The sequence below is a fragment of the Hyperolius riggenbachi genome, chromosome 7 (genome assembly GCF_040937935.1).
Source record: "Hyperolius riggenbachi isolate aHypRig1 chromosome 7, aHypRig1.pri, whole genome shotgun sequence".
NCBI classification, from domain to species: domain Eukaryota; kingdom Metazoa; phylum Chordata; class Amphibia; order Anura; family Hyperoliidae; genus Hyperolius; species Hyperolius riggenbachi.
The window spans coordinates 204578950-204604734 of NC_090652.1; the positions used below are offsets into that span (position 1 = coordinate 204578950).

General features: G+C 43.4%; 1 protein-coding gene across 3 annotated transcripts in view; it reads left to right on the forward strand.

Moving 5' to 3' along the window:
• The window catches only part of CARF (calcium responsive transcription factor), a 125933-nt gene that overhangs the window by 57651 nt on the left and 42497 nt on the right, over positions 1-25785 (forward strand). For all 3 annotated transcript variants that reach the window (XM_068245022.1, XM_068245023.1, XM_068245021.1), the window contains exons 5-10: positions 455-593; positions 9786-9870; positions 12977-13166; positions 18093-18213; positions 22639-22782; positions 25184-25414. In XM_068245022.1, the coding sequence (XP_068101123.1) occupies positions 455-593; positions 9786-9870; positions 12977-13166; positions 18093-18213; positions 22639-22782; positions 25184-25414 (910 nt within the window). The remainder of the gene's footprint in view (positions 1-454; positions 594-9785; positions 9871-12976; positions 13167-18092; positions 18214-22638; positions 22783-25183; positions 25415-25785) is intronic.

A 25785-nucleotide genomic window follows, 5' to 3' on the forward strand; every position in this document is an offset into this window, starting at 1 on the left:
CACCCCCATCAACGCAAGTTAATTTGAAGGAGCGTGAGTTAAATAAACAAGCGCACGCTATGCGCAGTACTAGCAGTGCAGTGTGCGCTCTTAATTTAGGGCCAATCCTTCTACATGCTTTGCGATAGTGACATAGCGCGACTGTGATACATCATTAGCGCGGCCGCTACTACGTTAGTTAACATAGTAGTGGCCACACTAGTTAAGTATCGCAGTTGCGCTATGTCACTATTGCGTGGCATTTAGAAGGATGGACCCTAACTAAAGAGCGCACGCTGCGCTACCTGGACAACGTGTAGCATGCGTACTGTAAATTACCTTGCGCTCCTTCAAATTAACTCACACTGACAGGCGTGTTACTTTTAATGAACCAACCCTATAGTATGTTGAAGTATGTAAATAAAGCAGTTTGTCTGAATGTTTTTTAATTTTTTTTCTTTTTTTTAATTTAAAGAGCCAACAGAAGCCAATGAGACTGGTGATAACCTGGAGACTGTACAGACTGTAACTAGCAGCACTGTACCAGAAAACCCCAGCAGCTTTATCATTCACACTAATGGTTCACTTTCTCTGTCTAAGCAGCCACCCACCAGGTACAAATAAATAGTGTATTTTGTTACCTTAATGTATGACCAGCTAGTTGAGGCCCCTTTTACACTTGCAGTACAAGTGTGCATTGGGTTACCCTGGTTTATCACAGGGTAATTGATTGATGCATTAGTATATGACCTATGGTATTTTGGCAGGAGTGGGGAAGGAATAGGTGTGAACGTACTCTTTCCCCCCCCCCCCCCCCCCACCACCACCACCACCTCCTTTTTCTCTTACTCAGTATATTCATCTATAGTGCAGGCTGTGCAGACATTTATCCAAGGCACTACCCACATCTTTATTGTTATTGTTCTTTTATCCCTTGATGAAGCCTTAATTTTTTACGAGGCAAATCCTGCTGGGTCCTATTTCTTTAATATGTTGTGGGTGTATTTGTATCGGTCAAATCAATAGTTATATATATATTATATATATATATATATATATATATATATATATATATATATATATATATATATATATATATATATATATATATATATATATATATATATATATGCAGTGGTAAATGCTAATCTGGGCTTTAGTTTCATATTCTTTATCTTGGGGTTTGCAGAGGGAGAATCCTAGTGTTTGCCTCCCAGTACCCATCTAAAACTGTAATAATGCACACTGTGCAGTGAAAGATAATTGAACACTCTTGATAGCCATGGTGGGAAATTTATAATAAATAAGCTGGAAGGGCATTGTTCTATTTAGCTGTTCCAGCATGCATTAACATTTTACTGCTTTGTACACTGCACATCATTTAGGTTGAGTGCATAGTGTACAGCCAGTGATCGTAGGTGGAAAGGATATAGTGATGCTGGATTTTGCTTGTTTTTGAAATGAGCTTGACAGTGACATCTAGTGCTATCTCTATATCATTGCAATATCCTATCCCCTCAACCCCTCATATATAGCATATGTGACTGCACGAATATGTATTACTGTATTCATGTGACTGGAAATATCCAGATTTATTTTGTATTTTCCACATCTTTGATGAGCATGACAGTGCCAGAGAAAAAGTTAAAGTAACACACATTTTATTACATGTTTGTAAAAGTTATTTGTTAATGAACAGGGATTTTGATGGGCTTGTGCCACTTTATGTCCACTGATTTCTATCCTAACTTGGTGGTTTTGATTTGCTGCCTCACTTTGTCTTGGCTTGCTTTTACTTGCATAGCATTCCCACAGATGATTTAGCCAGTCTTTTGCCTAAAGTGGTATACAAAATATGAACAGTATAGTTGATGACAAAGGTTAGCTACAGGATTTGTGTTTTGTTTTTGTTGTGACCATAGAATTTTACTCTTACATTACGTTAAAAGGGATCTAAAGCTAAAACGTTTTTTCTTTAGTTTTGAGCAAGGAAAGGTTAGAACTTTAAGCCCATTTCCACGAGACATGCGTATTTGCATACGACCACAGCATTGCAAATTTGCATGCATTTATATGCGAATTTACAAGTGAATTTGCATGTAAAAATGCATCCCCCCCATGTGTTTTTAACCCTTTCAGTCAGGAATTAATTCATAATATGTTAAATGACTTGTGAAAACTAACAAAATAATGCACACTTCAAACGCACATGAATTTCCTATTAAATACATTATGTGAAAATTGCGTAACCTGCATGCAGTGTGCATAAACCGACAACTGGGCTGTGCATATTTTTTCTGCACAGTTCTGCATACAGATTCTGCACACAGTGGAAACAGGCCCATTCAAATACATTTATATGCGAATCTTTGTGCAGAAAATGCAAACAAATTTGCATGTAGTGGAAAAGGGCCCTCAATTAAATGTTATTTATTACTCCCTGGTATAAACAAAGATGGGAAATCAATCAGCGAGGTAAGGGCAACAATGTAAATTTAAAATAAGCTGAAAGCAGCCAAGGATCAAATGGGCTCTCAGCTCAAACACACACACACACACACACACACACACCTCACTCTCCCCCTTATCCCCAATACAGAATAGCGCAGCAGAAGGAAGTAGGTTGCCTGCTCCGGTGCTGGGTTTTAACCACTTCGGGACCACAGTCTTTTCGCCCCTTAAGGACCAGAGCCTTTTTCTCCATTCAGACCACTGCAGCTTTCACGGTTTATTGCTCGGTCATACAACCTACCACCTAAATGAATTTTACCTCCTTTTCTTGTCACTAATACAGCTTTCTTTTGATGCTATTTGATTGCTGCTGCGAGTTTTACTTTTTATTATATTCATCAAAAAAGACATGAATTTTGTCAAAAAAATGACTTTTTTAACTTTCTGTGCTGACATTTTTCAAATAAAGTAAAATTTCCTATACATTTGAGCGCGAAAGTTATTCTGCTACATGTCTTTGATAAAAAAAAAAACATTCAGTGTATATTTATTGGATTGGGTAAAAGTTATAGCGTTTACAAACTATGGTGCCAAAAGTGAATTTTCCCATTTTCAAGCATCTCTGACTTTTCTGCGCACCTGTCATGTTTCATGAGGGGCTAAAATTCCAGGATAGTACAAATACCCCCCAAATGACCCCATTTTGGAAAGAAGACATCCCAAAGTATTCAGTGAGAGGCATGGTGAGTTCATAGAAGATTTTATTTTTTGTCACAAGTTAGCGGAAAATGACAGTTTGTGACAAAAAAAAAAAAAAAAAAAAAGTTTCCATTTCTTCTAACTTGCGACAAAAAAAAATGAAATCTGCCACGGACTCACTATGCTCCTCTCTGAATACCTTGAAGTGTCTACTTTCCAGAATGGGGTCATTTGTGGGGTGTGTTTACTGTCCTGGCATTTGGGGGGTGCCTAATTGTAAGCACCCCTGTAAAGCCTAAAGATGCTCATTGGACTTTGGGCCCCTTAGCGCAGTTAGGCCGCAAAAAAGTGCCACACATGTGGTATTGCCGTACTCAGGAAAAGTAGTATAATGTGTTTTGGGGTGTATTTTTACACATACACATGCTGGGTGGGAGAAATATCTCCGTAAATGACAATTTTTTTATTTTTTTTACACACAATTGTCTATTTATAGAGATATTTCTCCCACTCAGCATGGGTATGTGGAAAAATACACCCCAAAACACATTATACTACTTCTCCTGAGTACGGCGATACCACATGTGTGGCACTTTTTTGCACCCTAACTGCGCTAAGGGGCCCAAAGTCCAATGAGTACCTTTAGGATTTCACAGGTCATTTTGAGAAATTTCGTTTCAAGACTACTCCTCACGGTTTAGGGCCCCTAAAATGCCAGGACAGTATAGGAACCCCACAAATTACCCCATTTTAGAAAGAAGACACCCCAAGGTATTCCGTTAGATGTATGGTGAGTTCATAGAAGATTTTTTTTTTTTGTCACAAGTTAGCGGAAATTGATTGTAATTGTTTTTTTTCACAAAGTGTCATTTTCCGCTAACTTGTGACAAAAAATAAAATCTTCTATGAACTCGCCATTCTCCTAACGGAATACCTTGGGGTGTCTTCTTTCTAAAATGGAGTCATTTGTGGGGTTCCTATACTGCCCTGGCATTTTAGGGGCCCTAAACCGTGAGGAGTAGTCTTGAAACCAAATGTGGCAAAATGACCTGTGAAATCCTAAAGGTACTCATTGGACTTTGGGCCCCTTAGCGCACTTAGGGTGCAAAAAAGTGCCACACATGTGGTACCGCCGTACTCAGGAGAAGTAGTATAATGTGTTTTGGGGTGTATTTTTACACATACCCATGCTGGGTGGGAGAAATATCTCTGTAAATGACAATTATTTGATTTTTTTTACACACAATTGTCCATTTACAGAGAGATTTCTCCCACCCAGCATGGGTATGTATAAAAATACACCCCAAAACACATTATACTACTTCTTCTGAGTACGGCGATACCACATGTGTGACACTTTTTTGCAACCTAGGTGCGCTAAGGGGCCTAACGTCCTATTCACAGGTCATTTTGAGGCATTTGGATTCTAGACTACTCCTCACGGTTTAGGGCCCCTAAAATGCCAGGGCAGTATAGGAACCCCACAAGTGACCCCATTTTAGAAAGAAGACACCCCAAGGTATTCTGTTAGGAGTATGGTGAGTTCATAGAAGATTTTTTTTTTGTCACAAGTTAGCGGAAAATGACACTTTGTGAAAAAAAAAACAATACATATCAATTTCCGCTAACTTGTGACAAAAAATAAAATCTTCTATGAACTCATCATACACCTAAAAGAATACCTTGGGGTGTCTTCTTTCTAAAATGGGGTCACTTGTGGGGTTCCTATACTGCCCTGGCATTTTAGGGGCCCTAAACCGTGAGGAGTAGTCTTGAACCCAAATGTCTCAAAATGACCTGTGAAATCCTAAAGGTACTCATTGGACTTTGGGCCCCTTAGCACAGTTAGGCTGCAAAAAAGTGTCACACATGTGGTATCGCCGTACTCAGAAGAAGTAGTATAATGTGTTTTGTGGTGTATTTTTACATATAACCATGCTGGGTGGGAGAAATATCTCTGTAAATGACACATTTTTGATTTTTTTTACACACAATTGTCCATTTACAGAGAGATTTCTCCCACCCAGCATGGGTATGTGTAAAAATACACCACAAAACACATTATACTACTTCTCCTGAGTATGGCGATACCACATGTGTGACACTTTTTTGCAGCCTAGGTGCGCTAAGGGGCCCAACGTCCTATTCACAGGTCATTTTGAGGCATTTGTTTTCTAGACTACTCCTCACGGTTTAGGGCCCCTAAAATGCCAGGGCAGTATAGGAACCCCACAAGTGACCCCATTTTAGAAAGAAGACACCCCAAGGTATTCCGTTAGGGGTATGGTGAGTTCATAGAAGATTTTATTTTTTCTCACAAGTTAGTGAAAAATGACACTTTGTGAAAAAAACAATAACAATCCAATTTCCGCTAACTTTTGACAAAAAATAAAATATTCTATGAACTCATCATACACCTAACAGAATACCTTGGGGTGTCTTCTTTCTAAAATGGGGTCACTTGTGGGGTTCCTATACTGCCCTGGCATTTTACGGGCCCAAAACTGTGAGTAGTCTGGAAACCAAATTTCTCAAAATGACTGTTCAGGGGTATAAGCATCTGCAAATTTTGATGACAGGTGGTCTATGAGGGGGCAAATTTTGTGGAATCGGTCATAAGCAGGGTGGCCTCTTAGATGACAGGATGTATTGGGCCTGATCTGATGGATAGGAGTGCTAGGGGGGTGACAGGAGGTGATTGATGGGTGTCTCAGGGGGCGGTTAGAGGGGAAAATAGATGCAATCAATGCACTGGGGAGGTGATCGGAAGGGGGTCTGAGGGGGATCTGAGGGTTTGGCCGAGTGATCAGGAGCCCACACGGGGCAAATTAGGGCCTGATCTGATGGGTAGGTGTGCTAGGGGGTGACAGGAGGTGATTGATGGGTGTCTCAAGGTGTGATTAGAGGGGGGAAATAGATGCAAGCAATGCACTGGCGAGGTGATCAGGGCTGGGGTCTGAGGGCGTTCTGAGGTGTGGGCGGGTGATTGGGTGCCCGCAAGGGGCAGATTAGGGTCTAATCTGATGGGTAACAGTGACAGGTGGTGATAGGGGGTGATTGATGGGTAATTAGTGGGTGTTTAGAGGAGAGAATAGATGTAAACAATGGATTTGGGAGGTGATCTGATGTCGGATCTGCGGGCGATCTATTGGTGTGGGTGGGTGATCAGATTGCCCGCAAGGGGCAGGTTAGGGGCTGATTGATGGGTGGCAGTGACAGGGGGTGATTGATGGGTGGCAGTGACAGGGGGTGATTGATGGGTGATTGACAGGTAATCAGTGGGTTATTACAGGGGAGAACAGATGTAAATATTGCACGGGCGAATTGATAAGGGGGGGGTCTGAGGGCAATCTGAGCGTGTGGGCAGGTGATTGGGTGCCCGCAAGGGGCAGATTAGGGTCTAATCTGATGGGTAACAGTGACAGGTGGTGATAGGGGGTGATTGATGGGTAATTAGTGGGTGTTTAGAGGAGAGAATAGATGTAAACAATGGATTTGGGAGGTGATCTGATGTCGGATCTGCGGGCGATCTATTGGTGTGGGTGGGTGATCAGATTGCCCGCAAGGGGCAGGTTAGGGGCTGATTGATGGGTGGCAGTGACAGGGGGTGATTGATGGGTGGCAGTGACAGGGGGTGATTGATGGGTGATTGACAGGTAATCAGTGGGTTATTACAGGGGAGAACAGATGTAAATATTGCACGGGCGAATTGATAAGGGGGGGGTCTGAGGGCAATCTGAGCGTGTGGGCAGGTGATTGGGTGCCCGCAAGGGGCAGATTAGGGTCTAATCTGATGGGTAACAGTGACAGGTGGTGATAGGGGGTGATTGATGGGTAATTAGTGGGTGTTTAGAGGAGAGAATAGATGTAAACAATGGATTTGGGAGGTGATCTGATGTCGGATCTGCGGGCGATCTATTGGTGTGGGTGGGTGATCAGATTGCCCGCAAGGGGCAGGTTAGGGGCTGATTGATGGGTGGCAGTGACAGGGGGTGATTGATGGGTGGCAGTGACAGGGGGTGATTGATGGGTGATTGACAGGTAATCAGTGGGTTATTACAGGGGAGAACAGATGTAAATATTGCACGGGCGAATTGATAAGGGGGGGGTCTGAGGGCAATCTGAGCGTGTGGGCAGGTGATTGGGTGCCCGCAAGGGGCAGATTAGGGTCTAATCTGATGGGTAACAGTGACAGGTGGTGATAGGGGGTGATTGATGGGTAATTAGTGGGTGTTTAGAGGAGAGAATAGATGTAAACAATGGATTTGGGAGGTGATCTGATGTCGGATCTGCGGGCGATCTATTGGTGTGGGTGGGTGATCAGATTGCCCGCAAGGGGCAGGTTAGGGGCTGATTGATGGGTGGCAGTGACAGGGGGTGATTGATGGGTGGCAGTGACAGGGGGTGATTGATGGGTGATTGACAGGTAATCAGTGGGTTATTACAGGGGAGAACAGATGTAAATATTGCACGGGCGAATTGATAAGGGGGGGGTCTGAGGGCAATCTGAGCGTGTGGGCAGGTGATTGGGTGCCCGCAAGGGGCAGATTAGGGTCTAATCTGATGGGTAACAGTGACAGGTGGTGATAGGGGGTGATTGATGGGTAATTAGTGGGTGTTTAGAGGAGAGAATAGATGTAAACAATGGATTTGGGAGGTGATCTGATGTCGGATCTGCGGGCGATCTATTGGTGTGGGTGGGTGATCAGATTGCCCGCAAGGGGCAGATCAGGGGCTGATTGATGGGTGGCAGTGACAGGGGGTGATTGACGGGTGATTGACAGGTGATTGACAGGTGATTGACAGGTGATTGACAGGTGATCAGGGGGGATAGATGCATACAGTACACGGGGGGGGGGGTCTGGGGGGGGTCTGGGGAGAATCTGAGGGGTGGGGGGGTGATCAGGAGGGAGTAGGGGGCAGATTAGGGACTTAAAAAAAAAATAGCGTTGACAGATAGTGACAGGGAGTGATTGATGGGTGATTAGGAGGGTGACTGGGTGCAAACAGTGGTCTGGGGGGTGGGCAGGGGGGGGTCTGAGGGGTGCTGTGGGCGATCAGGGGGCAGGGGGGGGGGAAATCAGTGTGCTTGGGTGCAGACTAGGGTGGCTGCAGCCTGCCCTGGTGGTCCCTCGGACACTGGGACCACCAGGGCAGGAGGCAGCCAGTATAATAGGCTTTGTATACATTACAAAGCCTATTATACACTGTTGCAGCGGCGATCCGGATGCCAGTAACCCGCCGGCGCTTCCGAACGGCCGGCGGGTTACGGCGAACGGGGGGCGGAGCCAGTCCCCGGCGGCTGATCGCGTCACGAATGACGCGATCGCCGCATAGCCACTCCCGCAGCCGCCCCCGCCGATGGGCGTATTGCGGTCGTTTGGGCCCAGACTTTGCCGCCGCCCATCGGCTGGGGGCGGTCGTTATGTGGTTAAGACCAGGACTGGAGAAAGTGTGATAGAGCAGGTGTCCCCAACCTTTTTGGACTCGAGTACCACTTTGATGTAAGACATTCTTTCCAAGGCCCGGCACACTGGGATGGGGAGAAATCAAGCACATAATCCCTACAAAAACACGTCGTGAGTACAAGCACTGCCCATTCAAGTAAGTGTGCATCGCTAGTACCGTTGTTTCCTGCCATGTATAGGTATTAGGACAAACACTGCATTTTTATTCCTATTTTCCCAGCATTAAAACCATCTTTGGAAGCAACATTCTGCCTCCGGGGTCTCTTACTGCCACATCTCCGTGTCCCCCTGTGGGGGTGAAAGACATTGAACGCAGTGACAAGAGGCTAAATGTTTTCTGTACACTTGGATAAAAGCATTTAATGAGACGCTGCCAAGACACCACCCGAAGCTTGTGTGAACCCACCCTAAACCCCATACACATGCAAGATTAAAGTTAGCTGAGGTAGCCAATAATGTTTGCCTCAGCCGGTAGTTAAGCATGTGTACCGTAGCCCCCAACTCCCACCCTGCAGGCTATCTAAACGGGCGCTTAGTGCACGTTATGCTGCTGTATTGCAGCATAGCAAACGCTAGTAACTTAACGTCGGCTTCATTCCTCCCACCCTGAGCACCGTCGGGTCACATTAAAGGACCTGATCCCCACACTCAGATTGGTCCAATAGGCTGGCAGGCAGACAAAACTCACTGCAACTCACATAGGGATTGATTCACTAACCGGTATAATGAATGCGGCTTCAACAATTTGTGGCCTTTATAGAGGCTACGCTTGCTCCCTGCAGCATAGCATGCCTTATGCTTGGCAATGCAATCGTTCTAATGGCGGCAGCCTCTGTGAAGTGTCGCGATACTTCACAGAGGCGGCCGCTATTAGAACAAGCGCGCATTGCTAAGGAAGCAACAAGCGATACCAAACATATGTTACGCTACAGGGAACAAGCGTAGCCCCTATAGCGGCCACTAATTGTTTTTTAACGAGTGCTGCTGAAGCATTGCTCGTCATACCGGTTAGTGAATCAACCCCATAGTGTGAATGAGCCCATTCTTTTATTTTGGTAGTAAAAAAAAAAATAACTGATGAAAATAGAAGGCTTTTTTTTAACAACACAGTTGTATTAGAGAGCAGTTCCACATATTTGTTTTGTAATTTTAATTGCTTTCCACATTTTGTGTTTTCTATTTTTTTAGATGGACTGTTGAATCACTTCAACAAGCACTTAACCCACTTCCCCACAACCTTCCTACTTGGGCACGTCGTCTCAGGAACTGTGAGGTGAAATAAGATCTTCAAGTTGAAGCATCATCTTAGAGTCAATCTGAAGTGAATTTCAAATTAAAAAAAAAATCAAATTCTCACCTTTGGAGAGGGAAGGCTCTGGTTCCTATACAGATAAAACTAGAAAAATTTGAGTATTGTGCAAAAGTTTATTTAATTCAGTAATTCAACTTAAAGGGTGAAACTAATATATGAAATAGACTCATTACTTGCAAAGCAAGCTATCTCAAGCCTAATACATTAAATAGGAACCCTTTGCAGGTGTTTTGGATTAATTAGCTGATTAGAGTATGACACTTTGAGCCTAGAATATTGAACATTTTCACAATATTCTAATGGTCTGAGAGTTTAATTTTAGAGTTCTCATAAGCTATAAGCCCTAATCATCAAAATTAACAAATAAAGACTTGACGTATCTTGCTTTCCATGTAATTAGTCTATTTCATATATTAGTTTAACCTTTTAAGTTGAATTATTGAAATAAATGAACTTTTGCACAATATTCTAATTTTTCGAGTTTCACCTGTAGAGCCTTCCCGTTCTTCTCACCACTTCCTCGTTCGAGTGCTGTCACCCATGTTCATATCTGCTGCCATGGGAAGCTTCGGAAGCTGAGCGCTCCATACAGCGTGTGCTTGAGAGAGTGTGCTTATGCATGTCCAGGAGCAGCCTGTCTCTGGGAGTACTTTAGGGTCTCAAGGTCTTCTGAAGCTTCACAGAGCAGTATTCGACCACTCGGTAGAATACCTCTTGGAGGGGGGGGGGGGTGACGGTACTGGGATGAGGGGACCACAAGAGGAATGAGAAGGCTCTATAGGACCCAGAGCCTTCCCTCTCCATAGGTGAGTATCTGCTTTTTTATTTTAAAGTGGACCTGAACTCAGAACTCCTCGCTGCTCTAAAAGATACACAACAGCATAATAATCTTTAAACAAAAAAATTTCTTTGTTACAGCTGATACAAATCCTAAAATAAATTTGCACAGGTTATACTTCCTGATTCATGGAAGCAGACATATTGTTTGCAGCATGTGCTTATAAAATTGACTTATCTGCTTATCTGCCATAGGCAGTCATGTTACACAGGGGAGGATCAAATTACAGCTAGTGATTAGATACAAATGAGGGGGAATTAGACAGGCTAAATTCTCTAAATACATTCAGGGTGCATTTCTCTACGTTTTCCTTCTGTCCTTTGCAAGAGTTCAGGTCCACTTTAAATTCACTTCAGATTTGCTTTAAAGAGGAACTGTAGCCAAAATAACACAATAAGTTAAGTCGCTTATTGAATTACAATATTAATTTAAAAAGTATTTTGTCAGTATTTGCCGATTGTAAAACCGTTCCTCTCCATTATTTACTTTCTGAAATTTATCACAAGTGGCAACTTCTTTATTACTGGCAAGTGATCTCTTGCAGAATGTTTGTTACTGTGATTTCTAAAACTTGTACAAAAACATAGCTAGTCTTCCAAAATTCCTTGGGGAAAGAAACCCCCCCCATCTTACACACACATTTCCCCAACACTATAGGTAACCTCACCTATCCTTCCTGCATTATAGGTATCCAAATCACCATACACACCCCACTCCTCTCCTGCAGTATAGGAGCCATGCAACCCCCCTCCAGTATAGGTAGCCAGATGACCCACTGCTCCCTATAGTATAGGTAGCCACCCAACCCCCCCCCCCCCCTGGTGTTATACATAGCCAGTCCCCTTGTGCAGCGCTGATGGTGGTCGGATTGTGGGAAGCAACAGACTTCCTGCAGAGTTGTGAGCAGAAGGAGGAGGGAGTATAGGCAGTAGCATTTTACCTCTGAGCTTTGCAATCAATCATTGCTTCTGGCTGGAACCGAGTCCGCTTCAACACCGAAGCTTCCTCTTCCCCTTAGATGCCTCTGCTTGTCTCTACCTGGCATCTCTCACACGTGATTCGCCGATCGCATCACGTGTGAGAGATGACCGGTGGAGGAGAGACAAGCAGTGGCAGCTAAGGGGAAGACGAAGCTTCGGTGTTGTAGTGCAGTGTTCCCCAACCCTGTCCTCAAGGCCCACCAACAGTGCATGTTTTGTGGAAATCCACAGAGAGTAGTTAATCAGCTCTGCTGAGACACTAATTACCCCACCTGTGATGGTGTGTGGTTTCCTGCAAAACGTACTGTTGGTGGGCCTTGAGGACAGGGTTAGGAAACTATGTTGTAGCGGACTCGGTTCCAGCCAGAAGCAATGATTGATTGCAAAGCTTAGAGGTAAAAGCTACTGCCTATACTCCTTCCTCCTTCCGCTCGCAACTCTGCAGGAAGTCTGTAGCCGCCTACCGCGATGTGACAGCGGGAAAAGTACAGGGCGGCTGCGGACCGAGTCGTGCGGACTGGCTAAATATCGGCGCCCTGCTTCTGCTTCCGCTCTAGGCCGTGGCCTTGCCACAAATCCGGCCCTGCACATAATAAACAGCCTAGGCTGAGCCCCGGTGGGCGTGTGGAGTTACATACCAATATACAATATCCCAAATATCAATGCTTGATAGTATACTGCCCTGACTATAAGTACCCCCTATTATAGTGTTTCACCATTATATTGCACTTAATATTGCGTACTGTCAGCCCCAAAATGTGCACACTAGAAAATGCACCTTTTCTGGACTATTATCACCCAACATAATTTTCCTCCATTCACTGGTTTAGTAGTCATGCGGTACATGTCTGGCTTGGCCGGTGCGGAGGTTTGGGAGGTGCTAGCCTCTGAATGCAGAGCCCTGAGGGTGCTCATGGCTTTTTTGGCTCAGGGTGAGCCAGGTGACGGCTCACCCTGCTGCTGCACAAATTCGGGGGAGGGGGGTGATAAATAGTTTCCCCTCTCCAAGTCATCGCAGGAAGGAGTAATTTGGGGTCTGGCGATTAACGAATTACCCCCCGCGTGGACTATAGCATTATTTCTATAGCTGCACCAAGCTTTGGCGCTGCGTGCTGCTCTTGACCTCTTACACATCACATGTTTCTGCATGCATGTTTTCATTGTTTTACAGAGAGGTAGAAGTGATTTCATAACAAGCTAACCAAAACTAAACTCTTGATAATGACCATGCCTTATAATCTTTTAACAGAAAATTGGAGACTCCTACCGTGGTTACTGTCTGAGTGAAGCTGAGCTCCTAAACATTCTAGGCCTGCATAAGCAGCAAACAATGAGTGTTTGGGGAACTCGTCAGTCTCCAAGCCCAGCCAAACCAGCCACTCGATTAATGTGGAAATCACAATATGTTCCTTATGATGGAATCCCCTTTGTTAATGCAGGTGAGTTTTCATGAAGACACCATAATTACATTCTACAGTGTGCAGCGAGGTACACACAGGCTATTTCCTAATTACAGTTCACTTGTGGAATGGTTTCTATTGTAAATATTGTTTTGCTACTATATAGAATTCCTGCATAAAGATGTGTTACAGAAAAATATGTTTGTGAGAAACTTGCATGTAAGTGAACCTTGTGTGAAAAAAAGCTGTTGAGATAAATATTTGTATCTATCCGCCTACTCCTAAAAATGAAGGATTTTCATTTTTTTTTTTTTTTTTAGATATCCCGAGTCAGTGGACTTGCTTGGCCGTATACACTGTAGCTGTTCAGTGACAAGACGTCCAAGCAAGCCCATGGATGAATTTCTGTGCTTTTTAAACACATGTATTTTGTTTAATTTCACCATTATAGTTTTTATGTGTTATATTAACATGTTTGAAGTGTAATCACTTATATGGGAGTTGGTGTCTCTCTGGGATGCCCCTCCTTTGGGGGCATTCTTATGGGACATCCTTCTCTCCCTTAGTGCTTTTAAGGTCGAATGCATGCATGGTCAGTTACGTTTTGACTGTCTGTACCAACTTTTATTTATTGGATACATCCTACAATCAACACATTCCTGCAATTTGAACACAAGTGCGGATCTAATTTCCTGTTTTTGAATATTCATTTATAAACTATTTAGTCAGTGTTTGTCAATTTTAAAAAAATTTCTTGCCCTCATTTACATTCTGAAATATATCCCAAGTAGTGACCTCTTTAGTCCTGTCAGGTGCAGCTCTGCGTAATGTTTTTTTCTGAAAGCCAGTGAAAATAATAAAACAAAGTTCTGTGCGCACTTAAAGGGACTCCGAGCAGTGCAGAAAGTATGGAAAGATGCATATCATTTTAAAGCTCTCTTTCTCCTCTTTCCAATGATATACAAACCACCAACCTACGCCTTTTAGTGTTCGCTATTTTCGCGATTGAAATTGCCGCGGCCGCGACTTCGATCGCGAAAATAGAGAAAACTAAAAGGCGTAGTGCGACGATTTAGGTGTCGCCAGAAAGAGGAGAAAGAGAGCTTTAAAATGATATCCATCTTTGCATAGTTACATTGTATTACACAGGGCGACTTTTTCTGCTGAATGGAGCTGCTGACTTTGAGAAAAAGTCGCCCTGTGTAATACAATATAACTATGGAAAGATGGATATCATTTTAAAGCTCTCTTTCTCCTCTTTCTGACGACACCTAAATCGTCACCCTACGCCTTTTAGTTTTCTCTATTTTCGCGATCGAAGTCGCGGCCGCGGCAATTTCAATCGCAAAAATAGCGAAAACTAAAAGGCGTAGGTTGGTGGTTTATATATCATTGGAAAGAGGAGAAATAGAGCTTTAAAATGATATGCATCTTTCTATAGTTTCTGCACTGCTCGGAGTCCCTTTAATGCACAGAACTTTAGACCATACAGACAAAGGATATAGAATCACTTGTTAACATCAGAATCAGAATCACTTTACTTTATTTCGCCAAGTACAGCAAAGCTGTAATCGGAATTAGTTGTGGTTCACATGGCATAGGCAGGAGTATAAGACAATTTACAATGCGTACAATTTAAAATGCAGAATCAGTTCATATCGTCCATTTCACTGCTGTGCAAAATACAGCCCAGTAAATAATAATAATAATGATATTAGTAATAATAATAATAGGGGGGCAGGTAGTGGCCCCGAGTCTATCTGGATAGGCCAGGCAGGCAACAGCGGGGACCGGTTTGATCGATCCAGCTAGAGCGCAATGGTATGCGAGCCCGTCAGTTGGAGGTTGGAGTTCAGTAACCGGACAGCTTGAGGGAAGAAGGTATTCTTCCGCCTAGTGGTTTTGGATGGTATGGTCCTGTAGCGACGGCCCAGCGGGAGGAGCTTGAAGTAGTGGCTGCCTGGGTGAGAGGGGTCACGGGAGATCATGGTGGCCCTCTTCCTCATCCTGGCGGAGTGGAGGAGATCGAGACATGGAAGAGGAGATCCGATGATCTTCTCCGCGTCCGTTATGACTCTCTGAAGTTTGTGTTTGTCGCTGGCCGTTGCGCCCGCGTACCAGACAATGACTGAGGAGCAGAGGATGGACTCAATGGTGGAAGTGTAGAAGCTGGTCAGCAGCTCCTTGGGCATGCCAAATCTCTTCAGTTGGCGCAGGAAGAACAGCCTCTGCTGAGATTTCTTCTGGATTTTGGTGGTGTTTAGCTCCCACTTCAGCTTGTTAGTAAGAGTTGTGCCAAGGAACCGAACAGATGTCACCTTAGAGACTTCTGTACCCCCAATGAGGACAGGTGGGAGGGGGGTAGGGTTTCGCCTGAAATCTACCACTAGTTCAACAGTCTTTGCTGCGTTGAGGACAAGGTTATTGTCTATGCACCAGTTGCATATTCTCTCGACTTCGCTGCGGTACTCCTGCTCCCCGTTTTTACCAATAAGGCCGATGATAGTGGTGTCGTCTGCAAATTTGATGACTTTCACAGAGTCAGCGGATGAGATGCAGTTATTGGTATAGAGGGAGAACAGTAGAGGTGACAGAACGCAGCCTTGTGGAGCCTCCGTGTTGGTGGTTCGAACCCTGGAGAGGTGGTTGCCAAGCTTCACCTGTTGTGTTCTGTTAGTCAGGAAGTCATTGATCCATGCGCGAAGAGTAGGGTCAACTCCGAGCTGCGACAGGTTGGCGAGCAGGATGTCTGGGCAGATCGTGTTGAACGCTGAGCTAAAATCCAGGAACAGGATCCGAGCGTAGGAGGCAGGGCTGTCTAGATGCTCAGTGATGTAAGCCACGCTGGCATTGATGGCATCCTCCACGGATCTGTTTGCCCTATAAGCAAATTGGAGTGGGTCTAAAAGGGCGTCCGTGGACTTCTTCAGATGGGCAAGAACCAACCGCTCGAGGAGTTTCATGATGTTCGAGGTAAGGGCCACTGGTCGGAAGTTATTGTGCTCGGTACTGCCAGGTTTTTTTGGGACTGGTACAATTATAGACTTCTTAAAGCAGGAGGGGACTATACCATCCGTTAAGGACTGCTTAAATAAGGAGGTGAGCACAGGGGCGAGCTGATCGGCGCAGGATCGCAGACAGGTAGACGACACTCCATCTGGGCCGGAGGATTTCCTGGGATTCAACTTATGGAGGTGCCGGAGTACCTCTGATTCCAGAACAGTGACAGGAGCCAGGGCGGCGAGTTCACCCGATGCTGTTTGGCCCGCGGGTTGGTTGGGATGATGCTCAAATCTGCAGTAGAACTCGTTGAGCTCCTCCGCCAGTTGAAGGCTCGGGGTCGCCATTTGGGGTACTGGTTTGAAATTCGTGGCTGCTCTCAGACCCTTCCATACCTCCCGTGTGTTTGATGACTGAAGGCAGAGCCTCAGTCTGTCGGCGTAGGCCCGCTTTGCAGATCGCAGTTCTTTTTTCAGGGCATACCTGGCTTCTCTGAATTCTTCTGAGGAGCCAGACCTGTGCGCCTCCTCTTTGCGTTTCCGAAGTCGGCGAAGCCTGTCGTTGAACCAGGGTTTGTTATTGGGGTAGACTCTGAAGGTCTTGGAGGGGATGCACGTTTCCTCGCAGAAGCTAATGTAGGAGGTGACATTCTCGGCCCATTCATCAAGGGTGGGTGCCTCCAGAGTCGACCAGTCGGTGGTTTCAAAGCACGCTTGGAGCTCCAGTTTGGCCTCTGCAGTCCATTTTTTCGTGGTTTTGACGATGGGCTTTGAGGTCTCCAGGAGCCTCCTGTAGGTGGGGATCAGGTGTATTGTGTTGTGGTCGGAGTTCCCCAGGGGGGCACCTTGGATGGCCTTGTAGGCATTCTTATGGACCGTGTAGCAGTGGTCCAGGGTGTTACTGTTCCTGGTGGGGCAGGTGATGTGCTGCCTGTAGCGGGGCAACTCGTGCCGGAGGTTCGCCTTATTAAAATCGCCCAGGATGATGAACAGGGCCTCCGGGAGGGCAGTTTCCCACCGCGAAATGCAGACTCTGAGTTCATGCAGGGCAGTCTTGGGGCATGCGTCGGGAGGGATGTAGGCCCCAATAAGGACCAGGGAAGAGAATTCCCTCGGGGAGTACCGAGGCCTGCAGTTTATGGCAAGGAGCTCAACATCTGGGGTGCAGGCCTTGTGGAGAGTGATGATGTTGGAGCACCAGGAGGTGTTTATGTAAAAGCAGATTCCGCCACCTCTCATTTTTCCAGAGAGGGCAGCGTCCCGGTCTGCTCCTAGGAGGATGTAGCCTGGAACATGCAGGGAATTGTCGGGGATGCTGTCACACAGCCAGGTTTATAGATAGTTAATGTTCCTTTGCTAGGAACGGCTATTCAGCTGGATGGTATTTTCCAGAGCAGCTCTATACAGTATGCGATTTGTAGTAACTACAAAGACAAAAGCAATGGTTTAATACCATTTAATGCTAGCGGCAATTCAACAAATGTATGCGTGTACAGAACAAAAAAAAACAGGCTTATCTCACTTTACCAGAAACCCACAGACGTCAACCGCGGCCTGCAGGGTGTGATGTGATGTACTTCATGAACAGGCTCCATGCGCCGTAGGCCCCGTGTGCTCTGGCAGGAGAATTGTGCATAGCTAAACAGCCTAGGCTAAACATTACTGGGAGGGAAAGATTACATAGCAATATACAGCAATATACTGATATAGAAGTGTTTCTGATGCTGAAACCAGGAAAATTGCTGTAAGAGTGGGTATCCTGAATGATTTATTGCATTCTACTATATGTCACTACAGTACATATTTTTAAGGATTTGCATCTGTGTAGTTTGTAGTATTTGTGTAAAACTTGTTTTCAGTGTTGTGGATAGACATTTGATAGGGTTAAAATGATGGTATCAGAAATCAAAAAAGATATGTAGACTTTTGTTGTTACAGTAGCTATGTCTAAATTTGGCTGTTCTAGGAAGCAGAGCAATTGTGATGGAATGTCAGTATGGCCCAAGAAGGAAAGGTGCACAGCCCAAGAAAATTGGGGAGGGAGATATCTGCGCTGGTCCACTGTTCAAAGCAACATGTCCTGCCAGGTAGGTATTTCTCATCTGAATGCCTTCAAGCACACACAGTTCCTTCTGCTATAATTGGTGATGCATCTTTGTAGCCAGAAAAACTATTTTTGCATCAACCTTGTTTTCTTTGTTTTTTGTTTTTTTTATATTAACATTTTCAGATTTAGCTCATGTTGTATACATGCATCTAAATACGCTGCACTGTGTAGGTTGTAAATAGCACATACCAGCCGCTCCTCCTGCCTCCCTCCGTCTGCCGCCGTTCTCAGTGTATACATCCCGGTGTGCGGAGACTTTATTGAACTTTGACCTGGTGTCCCTCCCACTTCACTTCTGGCCGGCGCATAGTGCGAGGCTCAGAAGCACGTTGACTCCTCCGTGCTGCGTGTGCGCTCCACTAAACCAAGCGTCACATGCTAATCGTGACGCTTGGTTTAATGGAGCGCATACGCAGCACAGAGGGGTCAGCGTGTTTCCGAGCCTCCCACTATGCGCCGGCCAGAAGTGAAGAGGGAAGGACATACTGCGCGCACAGGGCGCAGTATGTCCTGGTCAAAGTTCAATAAAGTCGCCGCACGCCGGGATGTATACACTGAGAACGGCGGCAGACGGAGGGGGGCAGGAGGAGCGGCTGGTATGTGCTATTTACAACCTACACAGTGCTGCTATCATTTTTACCAGAACCGATCGGTTCTGGTATCCTTTAAGCCACCAGAAAGCAAGAAGATACTCAAAATAATTTTAATATCACTTTTTCACTTACTTGATGGTACTTTTTTAGTTGAAAAGTGCTGGAAAGTTATTTTAAATCAAAGATGAAAAATTATCTCCAAGGAGAAAAGTGAATTGCATATGGCCCTTAGTCTGCTACAAATAACTTTTTTAGATATCCCACAGATATATTTTAAATTTTAGTATAGTTTTTAAGTTTTACTGTTTCATTGTCTCTTCTCAAAGACACCTTCATTGAAGTATGCCAGAGCTCAAATCTATGAATTATTGACCCTTTTTATCTCTTTCCTGCTCTCAGAAGCCATTTACTGACAGGAAAGTGTTTTATGGCTGTAATTACTAATCAGTGAGGGTTATGCTATAGTCTAAATCCCGTTCCCGACCCGGACAGAAACTGTCACTTGCATACCTGATTTTTAACTCTTTCAGGCAGAGAAAGGGAAAAAAAGGAATGAAGCATAGTTATTTGTGTGCTTAGCACTGTACATACACATGTCTATCTCATCATGTCACACACCACCTCGGTTGTCCTTTAAAGAGAAGTTGAAAAAATTATATCCTAGGAGAAAATTCAGGAGAAAAAGTTAATTGCATATGGGCCTCTTTCTCCTAAGTTGCAACTAACTTTTTCTCCTGAGTTTTCTCCTCGGAGATCATTTTTCTTTAAAGAGAACCCGAGGTGGGTTTTAAGAATGCTATTAGGACACAGAGGCATCCTTTCCCTCCTTCCCTCCCCGCCTCCAATCGGCTTACAAGGGACGCAGGCGGGGAGCCGCGATATAGAGGAGGCGGGGAGCGGTGGTAAATGACAACCTGGATGTAAACAGCCAGCTAGCGACATGCTGCATGTTGCTAGCACGGCGTTTTTTTTTCTGGGGACAGCAGAGAAGGGGGGGGGGGGCTAGGGGGCACAGTATAGTAACCAAGGCTGGTCATTGTGTGCAGAACCAGCCTCTGTGTCCTAATAGCATTCTTAAAACCCACCTCTTTAAGGCTAGGATCACAGTAGGACGTTGTGGTGTATAAAGTCTTATGACACAGCATACCGCAATGCAATTAAAAGTCTATGCGACGTTCACAGTGCGACGTTAGCGTTGCATTGTAACGTGTAGAGTTATGATAATGTACTGCTGCACTGAGTTACCTCTAAATATTACCAGGTACAGAAAAGCATACTTTTCATTGACTGTATGCTTTAATGTACTTACTTTATGCAAAGTAGCATTATGGTAATGCACTGCTGCAGTGCTTTACTTCTAAACATACACATTAACAGGTACAGGAAAGCATACTTTTAATTGATTGTATGCTTTACTGTACCTACTTTATGCAACAGCAATGCAGTGTTAATGTACGTTACCATTTTTTGTTGCATTGCGTTGTAATGTTGCGTTGCAACTTTATAATGAAACAATCTACTGTGAACCTAGCCTCAAAGAACTTTTCAGCACTTTGCAATTGAAAATTACAATTGAAAAATTATCAAAAAGGTAGATGAAAAATAACTTATTGGAGTATTTTCTTGCTTGCTGGTGGTTTAAAAAAAACAAAACCTTTTTATTGGTGAGGTGTTAAAATATCAGCTATGAGAAACACCTTATTATTAATATTATTTAGTATTTATATTCGTTGACATATTACGCAGCACTGTACAGAGTATATATATATATTGTCTTCTCACTAACTGTCCCTCAAAGGAGCTCACAATCTAATCCCTACCATTGCCATATGTCTATATTATGTAGTGTAAGTACTGTAGTCTAGGGCCAATTTAGGGGGAGCCAATTAACTTATCCGTATGTTTTTGGAATGTGGGAGGAAACCGGAGTGCCCGGAGGAAACCCACGCAGACACGGAGAGAACATACAAACTCTTTGCAGATAGTGCCCTGGCTAGGATTCGAACCAGGGACCCAGTGCTGCAAGGCGAGAGTGCTAACCACTACGCCACCGTGCTGCCCGCTATGCCTTTTTATCCAACAGCAAACAAAACAATACTCTTCTAGGAGATCATTTTTCATCTCTTTAAAATAATTTTTCAGCACTTTGCAATTGAAAAACTATCAAAAAGTTGGTGAGAAAGTACTATTAAACTTATTTGAGTATTTTCTTGATTGCTGGTGGTTTAAAAAAAAAACATTTTATTGATGAGGTGTGAAAAGATCACCTAGGACAGGGATGTCAAACCGGTCCTACGAGGGCCGAGGTCCTCACACATTTTTTACACCGCTCAAATTAATTGATGGGTCTGAATCAGGAAAGGTGTGGTCCATCAGGTAGAACACATTCCTCTCTTTCTCAGTCCATCCTAAACACTGGCATGGGCCATATGCAATTCACTTTTTCTCCTGAGTTTTCTCCTAGGAGATAATTTTTCATCTTCTATTTAAAATAACGTTTCAGCATTTTGCAATATAAAAAAGTACCAAAAGTTGTAGATAAAATACTATCAAAATGATTTAGTGTATGTTCTAGCTTGCTGTGGTTTAAAGGACATTTTGACAAAGTGTGAAAATGTCAACTTGGAGAAAACTAAGGAGAAAAAGTGAATTGCATATGGGCCCAGGTGTCCAGAGGAAGGTAACATGCTGTTCGTTTTTATAAATGTCAACTCTGAAATTAACATTGAGTAAGAAATGTGCACAGTGTGAATTGGGCTTAAAAAAGTGGATCCGAGATGAACTTTTACTCATTGCATAATTGTGTTCCTTTCCTATTGTTTATAGGGCATTCCTCAAGCCAAATACTTTTTTGTTTTTGTTTTAATGCTCTAATTCCCTATAAACTAAACAAGCCACTCCCACAGGTTTTCAGAGAGCCAAGGCACTTTCAGACAGCAGCAAGGGCTCATGGGAGCTCAGTCTGGGCAGGAGGAGGGGGAGGTATTACTAGCCAGAGATTTCAGAGGCAGAGGGGAGGAGGGAGGATTAGTTTTCTTTGCTCAAGATGCAGATAAGCCTGCCTCTGTGTAATGTTTACAAACAACATGGCTGCTGTCATTGTATCACAGGAAGAAATATTCTTATTCTATTAAAGCTGTTTTGCAGCTAGATTTGCTGTGTAAACTATCTAAACTTTAGATAAGATATATAGACATGTTACTTGTTATAGTTAGTTTTTCATCTCGGATCCGCTTTAAAGTGAACCTCCGGACTAAAAATCGACTCAGCAGCACTGAATAGGCTTTGTGTTTCTTTAACAGTTTCACAGCATCAGAACTTTGTTTCTCTTATACAAGCCTCATTTTTAGCTGCACAGAAGAAAACTGCCCCGGCTTTTTTTTCCCCTGATGCTGTGAAAAGCATGATGGGATTTCTGATTTTGTTGTTCTCGTTCGTGCAATTTTTTTATTTTTGTTTACATTTTGAATTTGACATTTGAAGCCTAGTGTGTGCAGCTGGGAGGGGTAATCAGGACACAGGATAGTTGGAACTGTGTCTCCTGCTCCTTGTCACCTCCTTTCAACCAAAAAGATGGCTGCCCATGATAAAGATGGCAGCCCCCATGAATCACAAACATTTGCCTGTTCTTTTTAAACAGGGTGGGTAAGAGATTATATTACCTATCTATTCTAATTAACATAACTAATGTAACTTGATGACAGTATGTTTGTTTAGGCTGAAGTTCCCCTTTAAGGTTATCTGACTGGTAGGACTCATAAGTACAGTATTTACTAGTATTAAAAGAACAATTTCTGTTTTTATTTTTTCAGAATATACATAAAAAAGGTAAAGAAGTTCCCTAAGTACAGAGTTCCTACAGATCCAAAGATTGATAAAAAACTGATTAAGATGGAACAAGAGAAAGCGTTTAACTTGCTAAAAAAAGATTTAGATGGCACAGATGGGGTTTTGAGGTAATAACATATATACAGTACATGTATTTGTATATTTTGAGTGATGACAAATTGGTAATTTGTGCTAGCTGTAATGCTGAAACATGATGGTGGACATTGAAATGTACCTAACCTTGGAAACATTGTGACAAAAAGCTATGGATAAGTTCCCCAAGAATTACTGCAGCTACTGTTAGGAGAAGTGTCACTGTTTAGTCTCGAAAGGCCCATACACGTCGCTTAGTCTGTTGGTGTCCTGTCGTGTGTACGAAAGTCTTCTACAGACAGCAGAGTCGCTACCATAGTACTACTACTATACGTAGTCTGTGGCAGACAACTTCCGTTGTGTCTTCACTCTTTCTGTTGTCACGTGTATACAACTGTCACGAACTCGAATTGTCGCTGCCATAAATATGCTGCTGTCTCTTGTCTGTTTGTCTTTGTCTCACAACTACAGACAAGTGTATGCAGTGTGTATGGGCCTTTAGTGAGTTTCTGTTTAGTTGATAGCATTGCCTGTTTGACCTTGTTGTGGCTCTCTAGTGTAAACACATTTCTGTCAGTGGCAGCAATAACAGTTTGTTGTTTGTAGCATTTTATAGTTGTCACTACGTGACACTATACAATGTATTCCTTACACTGCATACAATCAGTTTTTCCCTGATCAAAATATTGAATACACCACTCTACATGAATTTGTTCAAATATCAGTTTCACCGCCACTAACTTTGTACTTTTCTGTACAGTACAGGGCTATAGAATTATTTGTCTTGTACCATTTACTCCTGTGCCCCCTTCCCCATCATCCCACAGACGCTTGACTACAACAAGGTTGAGCCTGGCTGATGCATGTTTAAACAATAAAACCAGCAAATATTGATTGACATGTCCTTAGGGCTCTTTCACACTAGAGCCCGTTTTCTGCGTTTTGACGCAAAGTCGAAACTTTGCGTTAAACAAGGTAAAATGGAAGCCCATAGACTTTCATTTTACCTTTCACACCCGACGCTGTGTTTCGGTACGTTGCGATTCGACGCAACCAGGAGCTTTTAATCGTCGTGAGCCGGCGTTTTCTCGTCGGGTGAATTAATAGCTACCGCCACTGATTGCATTGCACCGCCGCATCCCGACAGCATGCCGCAGGCTATTCAACGCAATACTTCACCATTGGGCTCCGTACATCCTAATTGTCACACAAACTGTGCAAGAGGGCTATGGAGGCTGCCATATTTATTTCCTTTTAAGCAATACCAGTTACCTGGCTGTCCTACTGATCCTCTATCTCTTATACTTTTAGCCATAGACCCTGAACAAGCATGCAGCAGATCAAGTGTTTCTGACATTATTGTCAGATCTGACAAGAGTAGCTGCATGCTTGTTTCTGGTATGATTCAGACACCACTGCAGCCAAATAGATCAGCTGGGCCGCCATGCAACAGGTATTGTTTAAATGGAAATAAATATGGCAGCCTTCATATTCTTTTCACTACAGTTGTCCTTTAACCTACACTGCCTGGAAATAAATAACACCTTAATTTGTTTACTAGTTCTGCATATGTGACGTGGGGAAGATTGGTGAAAGATGACAATTCTTCTGGTGTATTATCATTAAAGTTTTAACAAAAATCCCTCCCATCTACAGTGCAGCATACATTGATTTCCTCAGAATGATTACCCATGTTCACAAAATTTACTTAAACATTTACGTTCACTGGATATTTGTGTGGTACAGCAACAGTTATAACAGATAATAAAGCATGGCGGTGCGGAGCCTACACTTTCTGTGCCACAGAGACTCCTGCATTCTTGCCGAAAGAAGCATGATCTTCCTGTGAAACACATTGCAGTTGGAGTGCTTTATGTTGTAATTAAAAACTATTTTAAAAATATGACTACCTGTTTCATTTAATTGGAGGTAAGTCCACCACCTCAGTGTTTCTTATCTTAAGTTGCACCTCTGTTTACCTACAAATCTTTTTCATCAATGTTTATTAACAGTTAAAATATACAAATTAACAGCTGAAGAACAATTGTTAATCTTTTTTGTAAATACAACATCTTATGACAAAAACCGTAATAAATTAAATTATAAAAAGTATTAACTGTGAACAAGATAACCAGTAGAGATATGAACATATAACGCAAAAGAAAGTCCTAACAATGTTTGGTCAATTTGTAAACAGATAGTGTCACTATGAATCAGAATGATTAGCATTAGGTTTTTAACACCAATAGATATGTACATCAATCAAACATTATGTATGTTCCACCAAGATAGATACTTATTATAATAGAGATGGGGAATCAAATATAATAGTTTTTTGACAACATTTGAGTGTTAAACATACTTATGCTCATAAGCTGCAAATATGACTAATTCATATTTTCTTATTTTTTACATTTGACTAATTGATCACTGAAGATGGTATTTACAGCTGCCTGATCAAGAAGCACATCAGTATCACAACCTAGATGCTATTTGTTTCTCTCCCTCGCCTACTTCATTCCAGCCACCTAATGAAGAAGAGGAAGAGGTGATCTGTGATGAGAATTCTGGCCAGCCTTCTCGCCTTCACGCTCGTGTGTCTGAAAAGATACGAGAACTTGTGTCCAAAGGAATTGATGAGGTTTATGCTGTCAGAAAACAGTTAAGGTAACTGAGACTCCCCCTCTCCCCTGAAATAGTGACCCTAAGGCAGTCAGCCACACTGCTACAATGTCCAAGAAGTAGAGAGATTGGTCAGCACACCAGCTTCTCAATGAGCGAAGTTTAATGTATCATATGTCAACACTACGGTTAACAATTGTTTCGGGGCCACAAAGGGTCCCCTTCATCAGAACAGTGCAGACAAACAGTATTACAAAAATTGCACCAAACATATATACCTAGTGACATAATAAAAACCACCCCTCATGATAAAGGACACTCCCCCTCCTTTCACAATGTAAACATCACATTCTTCCCCATAGACTAGTGATCAAGGATCAAAAAGTATGCATACAATGATAACCATAGTGTGGGCA